Source organism: Lacerta agilis, chromosome 9 (genome assembly GCF_009819535.1).
Source record: "Lacerta agilis isolate rLacAgi1 chromosome 9, rLacAgi1.pri, whole genome shotgun sequence".
In the NCBI taxonomy this organism is placed as follows: domain Eukaryota; kingdom Metazoa; phylum Chordata; class Lepidosauria; order Squamata; family Lacertidae; genus Lacerta; species Lacerta agilis.
The window spans coordinates 64,384,862-64,405,067 of record NC_046320.1 but is presented as its reverse complement, the minus strand read 5'-3'; the positions used below and the strand labels follow the sequence as shown (position 1 = coordinate 64,405,067).

The 20,206-nt window shown below is 46.6% G+C and overlaps 1 protein-coding gene across 1 annotated transcript in view; it reads left to right on the top strand.

Annotated features, from left to right (window-relative positions):
- The window catches only part of SHROOM3 (shroom family member 3), a 208,700-nt gene that overhangs the window by 46,546 nt on the left and 141,948 nt on the right, over positions 1-20,206 (top strand). Inside the window, exon 2 of the mRNA XM_033160879.1 lies at positions 7,894-8,048. Within this exon, the coding sequence (XP_033016770.1) occupies positions 7,894-8,048 (155 nt within the window). The remainder of the gene's footprint in view (positions 1-7,893; positions 8,049-20,206) is intronic.

The window sequence follows — 20,206 nt, the reverse complement described above, 5'->3', positions numbered from 1 at the left end:
ACTGGATGTGGATATGTGGAGAACTGAACTTAAGGCTGGAAAGAAATGGGAATTGATAGATCTCCATTGCCTGGCAATGGGGAAATTTGGCTGGGGTCCAAAGTGCTTCTTGGGCACGCCGCGTGAATTTTGTTCTCTCCTTGCCATAACACAACCGGATTCCCTTCCCTTTCGAAAGGAGCTTGTGGGACAACAGTTTCCCCTTTCCTTCCTCCTCCTCCTCCTGCTGTGCCTTTTAAGAACAGTCCTGATACCGCATGCAAGTAAACGGTGGTGGGGAAATTTTCATGCTACTGAATTGACTCAAAAAGCTGATAAAAGCTGGGGTGGAGAGGGGAGTGGCAGCCCTTGATATCTATGCAGAGGATGGGAACGGGGAGAGGCAGGACTGGTCTTTGAGAAATGCAAGCCCAAAGGCCTCTTTAGTTTGTGGGAACAGAAGTATTGCCCTTTGGAAGATGGCCTCTGTTTGTTTTGAGAAGGGGCATGGAATGCACACACCCAAATACAAGAGATGTCAAGAGCAGAGCTTGCACGCCTGAGTTGTGGTTGGCCTTGCAAATGGAGGCTCCAGTGAGGTTGGATCCAGGGTTGCTGTTCCTATATAACAGACACAGTCCCTACTTTCTGGTCCTTGTTTGGTTCCTAGTTTGCCGTTTGTACAGATTCTAGGGATCCCCTTTTCTAGAAATGGCCCAACTAGTGGGACAGAGCCTCCTAGCTCTCTGGCAGTGGAATTTATACCTCTTAATGGGAGGGATGAGATGCAGCATCAGGGAGGTTAATGTGGGTGCTATGGCAGAGCCAGGTCCAGTATACCTGAAGGAGCATCTCCACCCCCATCGTTCTGCCCAGACACTGAGGTCCAGTGCCGAGGGCCTTCTGGCGGTTCCCTCACTACGAGAAGCCAAGTTATAGGGAATCAGGCAGAGGGCCTTCTCGGTAGTGGCACCCGCCCTGTGGAACACCCTCCCACCAGATGTCAAAGAGAAAACCAACTACCAGACTTTTAGGAGACATCTGAAAGCAGCCCTGTTTAGGGAAGCTTTTAATGTTTAATAGATTATTGTATTTTAACATTCTGTTGGAAGCCGCCCAATATTATTATTATTATTGTTGTTGTTGTTGTTGTTGTTGTTGTTGTTGTCTGGTGCCCCAGCTGGTGTTTGTGGACTCCCCTTCACCTCCTTCTACCATTTTAAATATGTCTGTTGTTAACTGTGCCAATCTGCCTTTTCTATATTTTGGCGACGGTGCCCAAACTGCCTATCCAAGCAGCAACTGTTGTGGAATGCTGTTGAGCTGCAGCTACTCTATAAAAAGCACAACCAGATCCATTTATCAGATTAAAGATTCTATTTAACCCCCGCAAATGTTTGCACAGTGTAACCGCTGGGGCCGTTTTGCTAATGCGGCTGCTTCAGAAGTCCGGGGGGGGGGGCAGACTGTTTGCAGAGTAGATGAAGAAGGCTGGCAGAGGGCAAAGAAGAACTTTCAGCAATAGAGCTGAACCTTCCATTAGGCAGGGTGGCTCAGGCAGTGGCTCCTAGGGAGAGGCCAAGAAGCCCTACTGGCAGGGCCGCCAGCTGCCCCTCTCTGCTGGAGGGCAGAGCTGTATGTGCCACTCAGCCGCTTGGTGCCCCCTAAGCTAGCTTGCTGCTCTCAGGTATGGTGGAGGAAGCTGTCCCTCAATGCCAGTGCTGACAGAAGATCAGAGTCCCAGGCTGGTTGGCTGACCAACCCTGGTGTGCTTATCTGGGGTGGGTGGGATTAATTCAGGCAACTTGCTGAAGTGTAGGTGGGTTCCCACGAGGCAAGACACAGCGATAACAGCAAGAACCTTTATTGAACTAAAAGAACTAGACCACAGGGGCAAAGCAACTGCTTATATACATTTCTGAAGGCCTGGGCCACTCCCACTCCCAATGCGATTGGCTGTCTAAACTTCCAAGCTGTGAATCATAGCTCAGAGTTCAAGGGCCAATGGCAGAGGCCCAAATCCTGAAATGTTCCGTGACTGGATATCATGTATCGAATTGGAACACAGGGGCTCAGAATCCTTAGTCCAAACTCAAGCTCAGGCAAACACAGACCACTGAATACATAACCCTTGCTACCATAAGATGTGATGATGGCCATTAGGCAAATTCACTGGGGACGTGTTGGCTAATCCTGATGGCTGTAGGGTTTTGATGGATACAGGCCAGATGGTTGGCTGGGCGTGAAAACGTTCAGGACAACTGGAAGGGAAGGGAAATGGTTGCAGCAAGCAAAGTCCCAACTATCCCATCTGTTGACTTCTCTCCCCCCCCCCAATCTGCATTGCAAGGTAGTCACCAAGAGACCCCGTGTGCCATCTGAGGTGTTTGGAGACAATGAAAGAGAATACAGCCGTGGCACTGCCACTTTGTTGTTGTTGTTCAGTCGTTTAGTCGTGTCCGACTCTTCGTGACCCCATGGACCAGAGCACGCCAGGCACTCCTGTCTTCCACTGCCTCCCGCAGTTTGGTCAGACTCATGTTGGTAGCTTTGAGAACACTGTCCAACCATCTCGTCCTCTGTTGTCCCCTTCTCCTTGTGCCCTCCATCTTTCCCAACATCAGGGTCTTCAGACTCCAGGGAGCCTTCTCTTCTCATGAGGTGGCCAAAGTATTGGAGCCGCAGCTTCAGGATCTGTCCTTCCAGTGAGCCCTCAGGCCTGATTTCCTTAAGAATGGATAGGTTTGATCTTCTTGCAGTCCATGGGACTCTCAAGAGTCTCCTCCAGCACCATAATTCAAAAGCATCAGTTCTTTGGCGATCAGCCTTCTTTATGGTCTGGCTCTCACTGCCACCTTGAAGAATCTTTTTGCCCAAGGTTACAGTGCCTGAACTCAGTCAGCCCTCATTGACATTCTCCAGGCCTGAAGCAATGCCAGACCTTGAGGTTTCAAATTTCAGCAGCACCCTGTGCGACACCCAAATTTGGTGCTCCCCACCTTCCATTTTAGTTCATAGTTGCAGAGCCCCCTGTGGCACCCCGAGGCTCTGCACTCAGTGCGACTGAACCTGTCAGGCTTCTCTAAATCTGCCTCTTCCTAGAATTGCATTCTCATCCACTGTGTCCAGACACCTTGACTGGGATGTCTTTTCAAAGACCAGGCAAAAGTTGGTGTTGATACGGAATGCAGATGCCAGGCCAGATTTCTGGTGGGGAAATTTAATGCCCCATAGAGCCCATTTGCTGCTCCTTGTGACTAGCAGGAGCAAAACATATTCAGATATATTTAATTTCATATCAATTGCTAAATATAGAATTTGTGATGTGCTGCTGTGGCAGGTTGATTGTCTTAGCAGGGGTAATACATATCTTACCTTCCCTGGTCATTGAGCAAAAAATGCTGGTTCAACATTTGTTTTCATATTTATAGCTCAATCCTTGTTTAGTAAGGAGATGAAAGAGAAGGAGCTTCTCTTTGCTTCCTAAATAGAAATCTCTCGTGGAGCCAGGAATGACTCTGCTCATGCAGGTGGAAAATCAACTTAAGGGCTAAGCCTTCTTTCTGCTATTGGATTAAGAATTCACAGTCGCCACAAGGAGTCAGATAAGTAAGCACAATCCCGTTTACACCTTTGATGCCGGCAGCAAATTTTGTTTTCTAGCAGGTTTCTAGTCTTTATGATCACTGTGAGAGAAACTCATATATAAATCTGCAACTTTTTCATGCAACCACACAAGTCACTCTCTTATTATCTTAGTTTGTTTTTTTTAAAAAAACTATTTTCTGCAGATAGTGTATTATCAGCACCAGCAGTTCATTTGTGCTGGTTGTTTGGCCACAATTATCTTGGAGAAGAGCAGGGCAGTTGCCGTGGCCCTCAGTATTCCTTCTTCCTTCCAGATCAGATTTCCTTTCAAAATTTCAAGGTATGCAGAAATTATAGGTTGCTTTTCCCATTTTGTTGCATTTATGAGGCTGTTACTCATAATACACAGCATCGGCCTGGCATGTAGAAGGTACCCCAGTCCAAACCCTGGCCTCTCCAGGTAGGAGCTAGAGCAGGCATAGGCAACCTTCGGCCTACAACTCCCATGTTCCCTAGCTAACAGGACCAGTGGTCAGGGATGATGGGAATTGTAGTCTCAAAACATCTGGCGGGCCAAAGTTTGCCTATGCCTGAGCTAGAGTGTCCCTTCTCTGAAATCATGGAGAGCTGCTGCTAGTCAAAGTAGACAGTACTGAATTTGGTGGACAAATGGTACAAATCCTTATAAAGTAGCTTCCTATGATTGCTATGTAATACGTAACAAAAATTCAATTAGATATATCTCATTTGCACATTTGTAGGTTAAACCACAGAGTCCAGGGCTTGCTGATCAGAAGGTCGGCAGTTCTAATCCCTGCCACAGGGTGAGCTCCTGTTGCTCGGTCCCAGCTCCTGCCCACCTAGCAGTTCGAAAGCACGTCAAAGTGCAAGTAGATAAATAGGGACCGCTCCAGTGGGAAGGTAAACGGCATTTCTGTGCGCTGCTCTGGTTTGCCAGAAGCGGCTTTGTCATGCTGGCCACATGACCTGGAAGCTGTCTGTGGACAAACGCTGGCTCCCTCGGCCTATAGAGCGAGATGAGCGCCGCAACCCCAGGGTCGGACACGACTGGACCTGATGGTCAGGGGTCCCTTTACCTTTACCCGTTATATATAATAGCTAAATCGTTTTCTGTCACTGTCCCCTTACCTTGCCACACACCATGGTGTATCTGCAGAAAACACAATGCAGACAACTGTTAACAGATATTACCGTATCCACATTGGGGATAAGTGGAAACTTTTGGTTCGGAATTTTGTTTTAGCATTTGGTGGTACTCCAGATGTTCTGAGGCCTCCTTCCATTGCGCCGATATCACCACCTCCTTTGCAGTGTGGGCTTCAAAAGATGTCTACTGAGCTATTTCCTTCAGCTTGCCCTCTCTGCACTTGCCCAGAGCGGACTCAGTCGACTCTGTAGTTTTTGTTGAAAACAATGAATGCTCTTATAGTTAAACTACGGAATTCGTTCCCACCAGTGCTTTTTTTCAAGAAAAACAGGTGCCAGAACTCACCATGAAGTTGAGTTGCTGTGCTCACCAGGCCTGAGCTGTTTTGTTTCTTTGAATAAAGAGTTAACTTCACAGACACCTTGTGAGTTATTGCAGACCTGTACCCAACACCCGCCACCTGACACTGAGTAGGAATTTAAATTTGCATCTCTCACATCCAGTGATCAGTTCTAGATGCTGCCCTGGATTATTTCCTTGGGTGCTCAGGAGCCTGTGGGATTCACGGGTTTTTAGGCTAGATCCCAAAGCCTATAATAGACTTCCTTCTCTTGACCACTTGGACAGTATCCCCAGTCTTGCTGCCCTGGGCTGCATCAATAGGAGTATAGTGTCTAGATCAAGGGAAGTAATAGTGCCACTGTATTCCGCTCTGATCAGACCTCACCTGGAATACTGTGTCCAGTTCTGGGCACCACAGTTCAAGAAGGATACTGACAAGCTGGAACGTACCCAGAAGAGGGCAACCAAAATGGTCAAAGGCCTGGAAACGATGCCTTATGAGGAACGGCTTAGGGAGCTGGGTATGTTTAGCCTGGAGAAGAGAAGGTTAAGGGGTGATATGATAGCCATGTTCAAATATATCAAAGGATGTCATATAGAGGAGGGAGAAAGGTTGTTTTCTGCTGTTCCAGAGAAGCGGACACGGGGGCAATGGATTCAAACTACAAGAAAGAAGATTCCACCTAAACATTAGGAAGAACTTCCTGACAGTGAGAGCTGTTTGGCAGTGGAATTTGCTACCAAGGAGTGTGGTGGAGTCTCCTTCTTTGGAGGTCTTTAAGCAGAGGCTTGACAGCCATCTGTCAGGAATGCTTTGATGGTGTTTCCTGCTTGGCAGGGGGTTGGACTGGATGGCCCTTGTCGTCTCTTCCAACTCTATGATTCTATGATTCTACCCTGAGTTCAAAAGACAAATCCTGACCCTTTACTTTTCTTTCCCGGCAAGGTCTCATGTTGGCATGCTGCGTTTCATGTTTCCTGGTTTCACTGTTTTCCAATCTGTCTGTTGAAACAGGTGCTTGGTGAAAATAGGTGGTGTCTCCCACTGGGCTTTTGTTTGCCTTTGCAAACACGGTGACGTCGGCTGAAGGTAGAGTTGTGTATCGTATGACATCACTTGCTGAATCTGAGCACTGCTGTTGTCTTGGGGTTGACACCACACCCTAAATGCAAATACTTCTTCCAGGTTTATTTTCAGAATAGAGCCCTGTTTAAATTGCAATGCACTGGAAGCTCAAAGATGCTGTTGAAAACCCAGGGGGTGATCTAATTTTGAGTGAACTCACTTCAGCTCAGCTTCAGCCCTTTACCCGTTTAAGTATGTGTGTTTATTTTTTGGGGGGGCATGGGGGTTATTCTTTTGTTTTGTTCTTGTTTCCATTATGTATTTTGTGTTTTTATGCTGTGAACCGCCCAAATCAGATGAAGGGCAGTATACAGGTGAAACTCAAAAAATTAGAATATCGTGGAAAAGTCCATTTATGTAAGCAATTGTTTTCATTAGGTACTGGAGTTTAATATATGAGATAGACTCATGACATGCAAAGTGAGATAGAAAGTAAGTATTATCAAAGAGTGCTTTTGGACCGTTACAGTTTTCTGTTGCAATTCAGTCACATACCAGCAAATTCAGACTACATAACTGTAGTTGATTGGGAAGCCTTACTCAACAAAGCCACTTTCTCCTAGAAGATTGGTCTTTTTGCAATAAGTAAAGTGATGCCAAAACGCAATGGAAGACGGGGGGGGGGGGGATAATGCCTGCTTGATGCAATGTCACTTAATCTGCCTGCAGATTTCTCCTTGCAGTTTCCCCCATCTGCAGTTTGAATTGGCACAGTCCAACAAGAAGTCGTACCACGTGATTCTTGTGATCGTGCAGCTTGGTTCTAAAATACCGGCCGCAGTCTGACAGGCCACATCACATATGTTTCAGGAAGTTTTGTTCCACTTCAGGCCAGAAGCGCCAAGCTGAGCACATTCTGATTTCTGTGTCTTGTTGACTTTTGGTTTCAAGGTTCAGGCTGTTTCCTTGCAAACAAATGGTTCAGAGAAAGAAAGAAAGAAAGAAAGAAAGAAAGAAAGAAAGAAAGAAAGAATTGTTAAACTGGATAGAACAATTCAACTTGGCAGATACAGTGTGCCATCTCTTGATATTTCTTAAGTACTGAAACAAATGAAGCACAACTGGAACCCAACAATATTAGGATCTGGGGAAAGATAGAATTCCCTGTGAGATTTGTGCTTCCTAACAGTAGGAACAATTGAGCACTAGGGTGGGGGGAACCTGCCAAAGGAGGCTGTGAAATATTGTTTCTGGAAATCTTGCAAGACCTTTGGGGCTGAGAACTGAGTCAACTTTCAGCAGGGCTGAGAACAGCAATCCATTGCCCCGTGTCCAGAGAAGCGGACACGGGGCAATGGATTCAAACTACAAGAAAGAAGATTCCACCTAAACATTAGGAAGAGCTTCCTGACAGTAAGAGCTCTTGGACAGTGGAATCTGCTGCCAAGGAGTGTGGTGGAGTCTCCTTCTTTGGAGGTCTTTAAGCAGAGGCTTGACAGCCATCGGTCAGGAATGCTTTGGTGGTGTTTCCTGCTTGGCAGGGGGTTGGACTGGATGGCCCTTGTGGTCTCTTCCAACTCTATGATTCTAACATTATATTCATGCGGCACGTAGAAAGAAGTCTGAACGTCCGCGACAATTTCATTAATTTCTCTAGGGTGGGAGGAAGGAGTGAGTGGCGAAAATCAATCCTGTTGAAACCATTGTTCCGTTTCTCTCCTTGTGCCCCCACCCCCCACCCCCAATCCAGATTGAAGAAGGAGGGAAAGCAGATTTATTGAACTCTCAGCTGCAGCCTGGAGATGAAGTGGTGAACATCAACGAGGTGGAGCTCAGCAGTTCCAGGCAGAAAGCCATCTCCTTAGTGAAAGGCTCGTGCAAGAAATTGAAACTGCTTGTCCGCAGGTAGGTAAGCATAAGCCACGATGGAGGTGCAAGGGGTTGTTGCGTACCATGCCTTTGAAATTCCGTCACAGTTCTTGTGCTGCTTGCTATAATTATGTGGCTATCAAATACCTAGGGATCGTTGTTGCTCATCCACTGTCTTGTTTCATAAATGCAATCCAGATAGCTATGAATGAGTCTAAACCAGGCATAGGCAAACTCGGCCCTCCAGGTGTTTTGGGACTACAATTCCCATCATCCCTGACCATTGGTCCTGTTAGCTAGGGATCATGGGAGTTGTAGTCCCCAAACATCTGAAGGGCCTAGTTTGCCTATGCCTGGTCTAAACATAATGGCAGTGATTCCAACACTTGTTTTCTCGATGGACCACTTGAAAATTGCTCAGGGTCTTGGCAGGCCGGCCACTTAATGATGCTACAGCAGGCAGAAATATCATGGGCTGTACTGGCTTTACCCCTCCTTACCTGGTGTCTCATATTGAGAAGGTCCAGAATTCTCCTTCAAAGAGGAGCGTGGAGGTGCATTAGAAGAAGAATCCAGGAGCTGATCCTGTGCCTATTTACTCAGACGTAAGCCTCACCAAATCGATGGTAGATGTTCATAGGACTGCAGACTTAGAAGCTTGATCTCATGCAGCTTTTCTCAAAAGGAAGCCTCTGTTCTGTACGTCACTTACTTACGAGTAAGCTTTGTGGTTCACAGGTGGAAAATCTTGATTGGTTTTACGCCTCACCTGGTGTCTCCCGACGATACCATTCATACTGAGGAAGAAAAGGTTGGGCTGTCAGAGTTCTTGAGGCTGAAACCTTTATTATTTCCTTATAAACTTCAGCCTCCCAAGGAAGCATATCTTTGAAATGATTTATTTGGTACTTAATTCACAACATCCCTTCCGTGGAGGTTTTTAAGAAGAGGTTGGATGGCCACCTGTCATGTATGATCTAGTTGAGATTCCCGCATTGCAGGGGGTTGGACTAGGTGACCCTTGGCAGTGCTATAGCTATTTGGGGGGGGGCCTAGCCAGTTTTTTTTTTTTTTGCCCCAGCTGAAGCCTCCAGAGGGGTGCCAGTGAGGCTCCCAGCCTATATGTGTGTGTGCATATCTAAATGCATGTGGGGGGCAGTGGCATAGTGTGCGTTGCCGGTGGGGCAAGTATTGTGCCTCCCGATGGACTGGGCAGCTGGGGTGGGGGGTGCACCAGGGGGGTGCACATGGAGCCCGTGCGGAATATGAATGGAACCCACCTCCGGGGCGTAGCAAGGTAAATTGGTACCTGGGGGCAAAAACTTTTTTGTCACCCACCCTGAGGCTTAGGAAGGTCAGGTGGTACCCGGTGCGGAAAATTTCTTGTCCCCCCCCCCATGGATTCCCCCCCTGCAAAAATGGTTTTTACGTTATTTCATATTTTCTTACAAAGGAATAATAACAAGTAATAATGATAAAAAAACAACTTTTATTTATATCCCACCCTCCCCGGCCAAAGTCGGGCTCAGGGTGGCTAACATCAGATACATAACATTGGTATAAAATCAAACAATAATTGAATTGCCTCCTAAAAACATCTCAAAATCAAATTAAAGTCTAATTAGATGGCTTTCCACGGGGTTAGGGTTGGGAACAGTAAGTGCTCCACTGAACTGAAATTTCAGCCTTCACGACATAGGAAAACAGCCAAGTGAACAGCTATTTTGGTGGAGAAGGGTCAAGATATTAACCGATATGCATGAAATTTCATATATAGCTATATAATCCCTAGTATAGTAAGATAAGACCTTTGGAGCAGGCTTTTTTTTAAAAAAGTTTTTTATGAACCGCCCTAGTAGGGCAGTAATTGTTCCTTGATAATTTGTCACCCCCTCCATTATGGAACTTGGGGCGGTCTGCCCCCTACGCCCCCCCTTGCTACGCCCCTGCCCACCTCCAATAGGCTCCTCACCCTCTGCCTCCATCCACCTGCCCACTATGTGGGATGATGTCAGTCAAGTCCAAGATTCTAAGGGAGGACCAACTGCCACTTTGTGTCAGTTAGCTTTGGTCTGTTGGTCAGTTAGGCTGCTGCTGCTTAAAGATGTGTTAAGAGACTCACTAATATAGTTTATATATTTTTTTGTTTTGTAACCTAAACATGAATGAATCTGTCAGTAAATTATTTTACTTTGGTTATTAATCAGATTCATGTGTATCTTTAATTTGAGAGGGATAAAGGGATTGACAATCAAGAAAAGGATGAAAGACTCAAATGAGCCATTTGCCGCTGTGCAGGTTTAAATAAGGAATGGTTAACTCTGCTACTATATTATATAAATGTTCCCACATTGGGTTATGGGCCCAGTCTTCCTGCCTGGCCCAGTCGGGGCACAAAGGGGGTTCCAGACGTGGACAGATCCTGGCATAAATCCACATATGGTAGCAGAGGATGGTTGTATGGGTAACATTTGTAGGAGAAGGAAACAACACTAGCCTTACTGTGGGTGTCTGCTATAAACCTCCAAGCCAGACTGAATATTTAAATGATGCCTTCCTGGAGCAGATTACCTAACATTAAAAAAAGGAGAGATATAGTAGTTTGGGAGACTTCAACTACCCTATATCTGTTGGAACACAAACTATGCCAAGAATGTAAGGTCCGACAAATCCCTCCATTGCCTCACTGACAATTTCATTTCCCAAAAGGTGGAAGAAGCGACAAAGGAATAATCTATCTTGGACCCGGTTCTCACCCACAGGGTGTTAGCATTTCACCACTCCCTTTGGGAGAATCGTATGACCTGGTGGTCAGAGAGAAGGGGGAGGGAACTGTGTCTTTGATCTTCCTTTTCCTGACTCCGAGCCTCGTGGTTTGAGAGAGTGTGATTTCATCTCTGCTGTAGATAAGATGTGTGAGTGAGAAGCTATACCACACAGTCTGTATATTCTGTAAATATGCTGTGGCTTGCAGTAATAAAGAAGAACTGCTTCAAAGCTCTTGCAGCCACATCTGCATTTATTGAACCTCTGAAGGTAGTGCTCATAATGCACAGTTGTGAGTCCAGGTTTCTGGATTATGCTGAAGGTGTTCCAGTCTTCCTGCCTGGCCAAGTCGGGGCACAAAGGGGGTTCTAGACGTGGGCGGATCCTGGCATAAATCCACACACTAGACCAACCTGCTTGCCGCTGCACCTCAGCTGCCAGGGCTCCAAGCCTGTCATGGGGGTCACCTGACTGTGCCCCCTCAAAAATGTGTGCCTGGGGCCATGGCACCCCCACTCTATGCCCCCTGGGGGTTCCAAACTGGGTCATTGACCTGGGTGAAATAAAGCCTAATTTCTCCCCTGCCCTTGGGGTCTCTTCCAGCTCTACCATTGTATGCTTCTGTGATTGTGTGACATCCTCTCTCTGTGCATCTTCAGTTTCTTCCATTTACAGAAAAAGAGACACACCACCCCCTGCCCAGTCCACACCCCGATTCTAATGACCTGATCACCAGCGGTTAGCAGTCCACGAGAAAGAAGCCATGCATGGGGCTCAGTCCTCCCCCTCCCTTTCCCCCTTTTAATTTGGTCTATTTTTAGTTCTAAGTTTCCTTTCCCCACCCACACTTTATGGCAAGAGTTCTGCAGGTGGAGGCAGAGCAGTTCACCTTGCCAAGCACACTGTGCTTCCAGAATGGCTTATCTGAGTCAGAATCGGGTCAAAAAACAAAACAGAATCCATGCAGTCTCAGTGTCGATGTTAGCCAAGCCCAAGTGGTTTGCTGGTTCCTTTCAGCGAGAACAATCGGCTCACATTCCGTCAGCATCACCTGAGCAGCGCGGCCATTTCCAGGGACCGGGACACCTTCCAGGTTCTCTTTTAGCCTTGTTAACTGGTTTGTGGCCTCTTCCCCCTAAAAGAAGAAGCCTTTGCTTATTTGCTTTCATTGCTCAGTTGCACACCCCTTCACTTCCTGTATCAGCTTTACTCTTCCCATACTGATTTATAAATAAAAGCACTATCATACCACTCTGACATTCCTGGAGGATCCTGGGAATAGTGACTCTGTGACGTCGGCAAACTACAGGTCCCAGGATTCTGCTTGACAATCAAAGGGGCTTGATTGTGCTTTAAACACATGGAGTGGATGTGACCTGCGAAGTTATTGCTAATTATATTCAAGACTGTGTTTGTAGTGAGAGCCCATAAAAGCACAAGAGCACCATAAAGTTAACTCTTTTTTTAAAGCAAAACCAGGATCTGCTCATCTCTGGCAGGTCTTGCCCCATGAATCAGTTGCTGAGACTGAAGGTCCCCACTTCCCCAAAGGCATCTAACTCCCCTCCTTTCCAGGGTTTCCCCCAAGCAATCTGATACTGTGCCTGTGTGAAGCTAACTTCTCATCCGCGCTCTTCACACCTCTCCTGGTTCTGGGAGACCAGTAGGGAGGGGAGCTTGTTGCAACAGGAGGGGGAGACACTTGTGAGTCTTCACCAGCCAAACTCATCTCTGCCTCTTGGCCTCCTCCCCTCCTGCTTCAGCTTCTACCTCTGATTCTGGACTGCTGTCTGTCACAGACTCTCCCTGCTCACTAAGCCCTGTTACATCTTCAGCTTCTGACACCTCCCTCCAGTCTTCTCTCTCTCTTCCCCCTGTGACTACTCATTGTCATCCCACCACCACTCCCCAGGCTCTGAGCCGTCTTCACTTGGGGGTTCTCCAGCTGGTTCCTCCCACCATTCCTCAGCGTCCCGTCAGTCCATGACAACCAAACAGAGGACTGCATTTGGCTCCTGCCCTGAATGACATACTAACTCATGTTACGATGTCATCATGCTGGGTGTTTTCCTCACCCATGCTTCATATTATTGGCTGCTACTGGTACGGATGATCATAGAATCATAGATTCATAGAATCATAGAGTTGGGAGAGACCACAAGGGCCATCCAGTCCAACCCCCTGCCAAGCAGGAAACACCATCAAAGCATTCCTGACAGATGGCTGTCAAGCCTCCGCTTAAAGACCTCCAAAGAAGGAGACTCCACCACACTCCTTGGCAGCAAATTCCACTGTCGAACAGCTCTTACTGTCAGGAAGTTCTTCCTAATGTTTAGGTGGAATCTTCTTTCTTGTAGTTTGAATCCATTGCTTCGTGTCCACTTCTCTGGAAGAGGTTCTCATATAGAAGAGGTTATGACCGCACAATATGGGTTGGTGCCTACAGAAGAAAGGGGTGGTAATTAGACACGAGGCTGCCATTTTGGACAAGTAGCCTCATGTCTTGCATGATGTGTGATTCTTTCCTGCTGCAAGTTGGGAAATGCATGTTTGCAAGAATAGCTTATAAAGCTCTCTGGGGCAAGGATTGCCCTGAGGGGGGGGGGACTTGCATTGTTTTATAAGAGTAAAGTATCCTGTATGTTGACAGAGAACAGCAAAACACCTCTCCTACATTCAATACGTTCTGTCTATGATCCACAAAAGAACTGTTGGTTTAATAAGCACTTAACTTGCTTGAACTTCTATTCTCACAGAAGATACGATGAGATTCATTTGTTCCTTCCTCACATTTGACTGTTCAGACAGAAGGAATAAAGCACAAGCATGTTTTGCGGGTTTGGGAGTTGGCTTTTTCTAGACAGATAAACCTTCATGTATAAACAAAAATGCTTGCGTCATGTTCACAGAGTAGTGCGATAAGTAGACCATGGATACTGGATTGATCACCAGTAAAAGCTAGGGAGGGTCCAATCTGTCAATCTTGGTTTCTTTCAGTTCGCCATATTCCAGTCAGTTTGCATTAAAATTAAGTCTTCATGAAAATTCAACCAGCATATACCGGTATAATATGGTGTACATAAGGGAGAAATTCACAGAGGGGATTGAATTCTAGTAAAGTTAAAGAAACAAAATAGAAAATTCTTTTCAGTAGCACCTTGGAGACCAACTGTGTTTGTTCTTGGTATGAGCTTTCGTGTGCATGCACACTTCTTCAGATCAGTAAAGTTAAAGGTAAAGGACAGCTGGATGATTACCGGTAAGTCGAGTTAAAGGCAACTATGGGGTTGCGGCGGTCATCTTGCTTTCAGGCCAAGGGAGTCGGCGTTTGTCCACAGACAGATTTCTGGGTCATGTGGCCAGCAGGACTAAACCACTTCTGGCTCAACGGAACACCATGATGGAAACCAGAGCAGTGCATGGAAACACCATTTACCTTCCTGCCGCAGCGGGACCTGTTTATCTACTTGCACTGGCGTGCTTTCGAACTGCTAGGTTGGCAGGAGCTGGGACAGAGCGGGGATTCGAACCGCCGATGTTCTGATCAGCATGCCCAAGAGGCTCTGTGGTTTATACCACAGAGCCACCCGTGTCCCCTGAATTCTAGGAGGAAGCTCTGGTTTGATGAGCAGTTTACTTATCTCAGTGCTGCTCACTGATACTGTTTAGGAAACCGCTGTGAAAAAATGCGCACCTCTTAGTAAGTCTGCCTATGATCCTCATACACTTAAAATCCCAGTGGCCTGACTTTTCTTTCAGATTGCTCTGCCTTCTACCCTTCAGGGCATTTGTTATGTTGTTTTACATCTACTGGTTTTAATTTATTGCCGTACAGTTCACTTGGCTTCCACCATGCATTTTATGATAAGGGAACGTGAACTTTCTGCAATATAGCTGACAAGTCAATCCCGCACCTCGGTTTCTGTCAAAGGGGGAAACCAAAGCTGACTCAGGTGAGTTCTCAGGTCGCCATAAGTGCATAGCAGTTATTGGAAGGCATGCAAAGAAAACGGTAGATAAAATGAATGGGGGCAAAGGCTGACGTCCGTTTGATGGATGGGATAAATATATATATAAGGTCCACAAGCAGTGGTGTGTATCCAGATACCCAGCCCCCACTCACCTCCGGTGCTGATTTTGTTGCCACCGCAGAGTGGTGTTGTAATCTGCAACTCGTGAGTGAGAACAGATTTTTTATCATGCTTCAGCAGTCATACAAAGCAGGGCAAGCGGGAATCTCGATGGACTTTGAATGAAGGACCATTTCCCAAGCAGTAACTTAACACACCTGGTATAAGGTAAAGGTAAAGGACTCCTGGATGGTTAAGTCCAGTCAAAGGCGACTATGGGGTTGCGGCGCTCATCTCGCTTTCAGGCCAAGGGAGCTGGCGTTTGTCCGCAGACAGCTTTCAATGTCATGTGGCCAGCATGACTAAACCGCTTCTGGCACAACAGAATACCGTGATGGAAACCAGAGCGCACGGAAACACCATTTACCTTCCCACTGGAGCGGTACCTATTTATCTACTTGCACTGGTGTGCTTCCGAACTGCTAGGTTGGCAGGAGCTGGGACAGAGCAACGGGAGCTCACCCTGTTGTGGTGATTCAAACCACTGAACCTCTGATCGGCAAGCCCAAGAAGTTCAGTGGTTTAGACCACAGCACCACCTGTGTCCACAGCGGGTATATAACTGCCTGAAAAACCAAATAGTTATGGCTTGTGGAGGAGCACTCATGTGGCCAGCGTGTGTCTGGTCTGGGCTACACCAATTCAACTTGCACCTCTACTTCCCCCCTGCCTCTGCCCCAGTTCTTCCATTTATAAAATTAGATATCAAGAAGAATTCATCTCACATTTTTCCTTAGATTGAAGAGTTGGAAGGGATCCAAGGGTCATCTAGTCCAACCCCCTGCAATGCAGGAGTCTCAGCTAAAGCATCCATGACAGATGGCCATCCAACCTCTGCTTAAAAACCTCCAAGGAAGGAGAGTCCGCCACCTTCTGAGGAAGCCCATTCCACTGTCAAACAGCTCTTACCGTCAGAGGGGCCTTCCTGTTATTTAGTCCGAATCTCCTTTCCTGTAACTTGGTTCAAGTCCTGCCCTCAAGAGCAGCAGAAAACAAGCTTGCTCCATCTTCCATGTGACGGCCCTTGAGATATTTGAAGGTGGCTATCTTCTCACTCTCCTCTTTTCCAGGCTAAACACACCCAGCTCCTTCAACTGTTCCTCATAGGGCTTGGCTTCTAGGTGATTGATCACTTTAGTTGCCCTCCTCTGCACACGTTCTTGGCCTTGTACCTTTCCATAGGTGCCAAATCCCTGGGGCCCATGAAATTCCCCACGAAGGGGCCAGGCACCCACAAATTTCAGTGCCAGAGCCATGCAGGCACCAGGTTACCCACGGTAGCAGGTCCAAGCTGACACTCCTGTAGCTTTCTGTTTGAGGGGATTTGTTTCCTAAAATGGCTGCGGGATGATTTTGTTGAAGCAGATGGTTTTTAAAAAAGTGGGCCCTGCAACAAAATGTTGCAGTGCCTAGAGCACTTGGTTCTGGCTTCCTGTTTTCTCGCCTCATCACTTAGGATTTCTTTTCTGGAGTTTTATTTCATACTTCTGCAAACCTGGAGGTTCGCCCAACTCTCTTGTGAATGGATGGTGCTGTTTTGGCCTACATAAGTATTGGCACCTGAAGAAGGAGTTCGCCATTGCTATATAGGACAGGGGGTCAGCAACCTTTTTTCAACCGTGGGTCAGTCCACCATCCCTCAGACCATGTGGTGGGCTGGACTATAAAATGAAAGAAAAAAAAAATGAACGAATTCCTAAGCCCCACAAATAACCCAGAGATGCATTTTAGATAAAAGCACACATTCTACTCATGTAAAAACACCAGGCAGGCTGCACAAATAACCCAGAGATGCATTTTAAAGAAAAGGACCCATTCATGTCCAGGGGCCAGATTTAGAAGGCAATTGGGCCACATCCGGCCCACGGGCCTTAGGTTGCCTACCCCTGCTTAACAGCCAGAGTCCCCCTGAATCAAAGGAAAGATTCCTGCTGCTTTTTTTGCATTTATTCAGTCAGGTACAGCATTTCTTCTTTCATTACCAGGAGTTAATGGATTATGCCTCAAGAGTATCTGGCATTTTTACAAAAAAAAGCAAGATGCCAGAAGAATAGTTCACAAACCATGTTAACCTAATCTCCCCCCTTTTAATTTTGCGGCGGCATTAATGTCACTTCATGTGAGCTTTGGCACAGAGTGCCAGGAAAGTAAATCAACTAAATCCCACTTTTGTGAATGAAATCAATTAGCAGATGGATTTGGTTCCAGTGATTATGAATCCGAACGTAGCTTTGCAGGGCTTGGCGCAGCAGCGGATGCTAATGTTCTGCTCGAGTTAGTTTTGTGCAGTATTAATCACTTTCTTCTCTTTTCCCCCACCCCACTCTTTGGGTGGTGCTGCAAATACATTTCATCATTGGCTTCACATTGTTGGGTCTGGTTGGAACCATTTGTAATACTTCTGTCAGAAAGGCCGCGGTACAAAGAATCTCAAAGCCTTTGGCTAGTTAGTCTAAAGACAAAAAGTCTTCATTCAGAAGATCCTTGGGTAAACATATAAAGCTGCCAAATGGGAAGTGTCCACATGATCACATTTCTGTAGCTGGGTTTTGAAAATCCACAACGTAAATGTGGTGGCAGTCGTGTGCAATGACTGACATAATGGTGTTCGGTTCTCAAATGCCTTGATTCTCAAACGCCGAAACCCTGGAAGTAAGTGTTCCAGTTTTCAAATGCTTTTTGGCCATTGTTTCTGGGGCACCTGCACCAATCAGAAGCTGTGCCTTGGTTTTCAAACATTTCGGAAGTCTTGTGGATTAAGTTTGGCGCTTTTGTTTTTGCTATTTATTTTCTGTTTTTGTTTTTGAGGCTTTTTCGGTTAATTTGTTTTTGTGACTGTGTGGAACCCAGTTCAGCTACTGATTGATTGATTGTGTGACTGCAGAAATGGATAAAAGCCCCCCCATCCAAACAATGACTATCCTCAGTGCAGGTAAGAAAAAAAAATTAAATTCAATTGTTATCATCTACAATACTGTGTTATTTATTTTATAGTGCAGTACATTGATGATTGCTTTCATTTTATGGATCAATGGTCTCGTTAGATAGTAAAATTCATGTTAAATTGCTGTTTAAGTGGGTTGTTTTTAAAAGTCTGGAATGGATTGATCCATTTTGCATTACTTTCTATGGGAAAGCGCACCTTGGTTTTGCAAGGCTTTGGTTTTGGAACGGACTTCCGGAACGGATTAAGTTTGAGAACCAAGGTACCACTGTAAGTTTAGATTTCATTTTGCAGACATACTGGTACATCAATTCTTTTCTGGCACAAAGCCATCCTGTGAGCAACATGGGCGGGGGGTATTTAAATCCTCGTCTCCCAAGATCCCACTCTGGCACTCTAACCATTACGCTGCACTGCCTAGGCTTTCCTTGTGCTTGTGTGCTCTAAGTTCCCAATGGCCACTGGATGGAAAACAGCTTATATTTACACTTTTTGTGTGGCTGTGGTTTCTCCAACACAAGCACATCAGATTTCACCTTTCTAAGTGGCCTGGAGTATTTGCACCATATTTCACGATCTCCACGTTTGCAGGGCAGAGACATACAGGTGTCCTGTTTCCAGACTTCCCTAGTGATTGGGATCTCTTGAGGGGTTGAGCTCTTGGGAGCTTAATTCCCAAGTCCCTTTATAGAGAGATTTGGGGTGGCAGTGGCTGTTGCTGTTCAGTCGTTCAGTCGTGTCCGACTCTTCGTGACCCCATGGACCAGAGCACGCCAGGCACCCCTATCCTCCACTGCCTCCCGCAGTTTGGCCAAACTCATGCCAGTCGCTTCCAGAACACTGTCCAACCATCTCATCCTCTGTCGTCCCCTTCTCCTTGTGCCCTCCATCTTTCCCAACATCAGGGTCTTTTCCAGGGAGTCTTCTCTTCTCATGAGGTGGCCAAAGTACTGGAGCCTCAACTTCGTGATCTGTCCTTCCAGTGAGCACTCAGGGCTGATTTCTTTAAGGATGGATAAGTTTGATCTTTTTGCAGTCCATGGACTCTCAAGAGTCTCCTCCAGCACCATAATTCGTGTAATAAATGTGGCTACCATGTGATAAATCGTGGCGCTGCATTTCTCTGGCGTGTTTGCTTGTTCGGGATTTACTTTCTGTTCTAACCTCTCTCCTGTCTTTGTGTGTGGCATAATTGCATTCCCCAAAACTCCTGGCAAAAGCTGACTCACACACTCCCCTGCCACTTCCCGTTTCCTTCCCCCCCCCCCCATCTGCTCCAGCCCTTGTCTGCAGCCCGGCCTGCTGGCAATTGGCAGGTAGAGCAGTAATCTAAGAGCTGCATTCAGCAGTTGGCTCTTCTGAGCGCAGGCAGGCAACAGACAGAATCCACCGGTGGCCTCATTGGCTTGCTACTGATTTGCCAGCCTGCAGTTCCCTTATGTACCAGCAACAGCCTGCTCAGCCCTCCTTTTCCTTTCTTTCCCGTAAACGTGTTTGAGATGATCGCTGCTTTGGCACCGCCACCTTCGCATCTTTCAGCACCTCATCGAACAAGCATTGCTGTCGACAAGACTCTCCTCCGGATCCTGTAAGGTAAAGCAATCTTTGCTTAACTCAGCGCCAAGAAGAAGGGAGAGTTGAATTTGGGACCTGCATATTCTGTGTCTTGGCAAGGCTCGGGAGGAGGGAGGTGGAAATCTCAGGAATCCAGGTGGCCGGCTGCAATGGTTCTTTAGGGCTCATAAAGTGGACAAACAAGTATTCCGGTGATGACAGCAGGAGAAATTGCCCAGGCTCTCTGTGACAACTTTGCATCCTGCCACAAATAGAGACTTTGCCCGGGCTTTGCTGGAGTTTAGAAACCTTGGCTGGGGAGGTAAGGAAGTTCTGTGAAGAGGTGTTGCTTCAAAGTTGAGGCCTTAAGATTAAAAATGAAGAAAGGCCGCCTGGAGTATGAAAAGAGTTGGCTTCAAGCCCTACGCGTGATGACGTGGGATGTGTACGATTTAAATCTCATGTTCTGTCTCCTACAAATGATTCACCTGCTGTCTCGGGGCTTTTCTAGTGAAACTTGTAAATGTAGAGGCTGTTCTGTGAGGAAGGTGGCTACTTCTCTCTCTCTCTCTCTCTCTCTCTCTCTCTCTCTCTCTCTCTCTCTCTCTCTCTCTCTCTCTCTCTCTCCACCCCCCCTGCCCAGGCAGAGCTCCTGTCTCTTTAACAGACATGTGGCCAGGAGAAATTCAGCAGTTGAAGCTTCTACTGGCATAGAGAAGCAGTGGTGGGAAATGTGCTGAACTGACTTCTACTTAGGGGCAGACGAGGTGGCTGATTTTAACATCAATATGGGGTGTGTG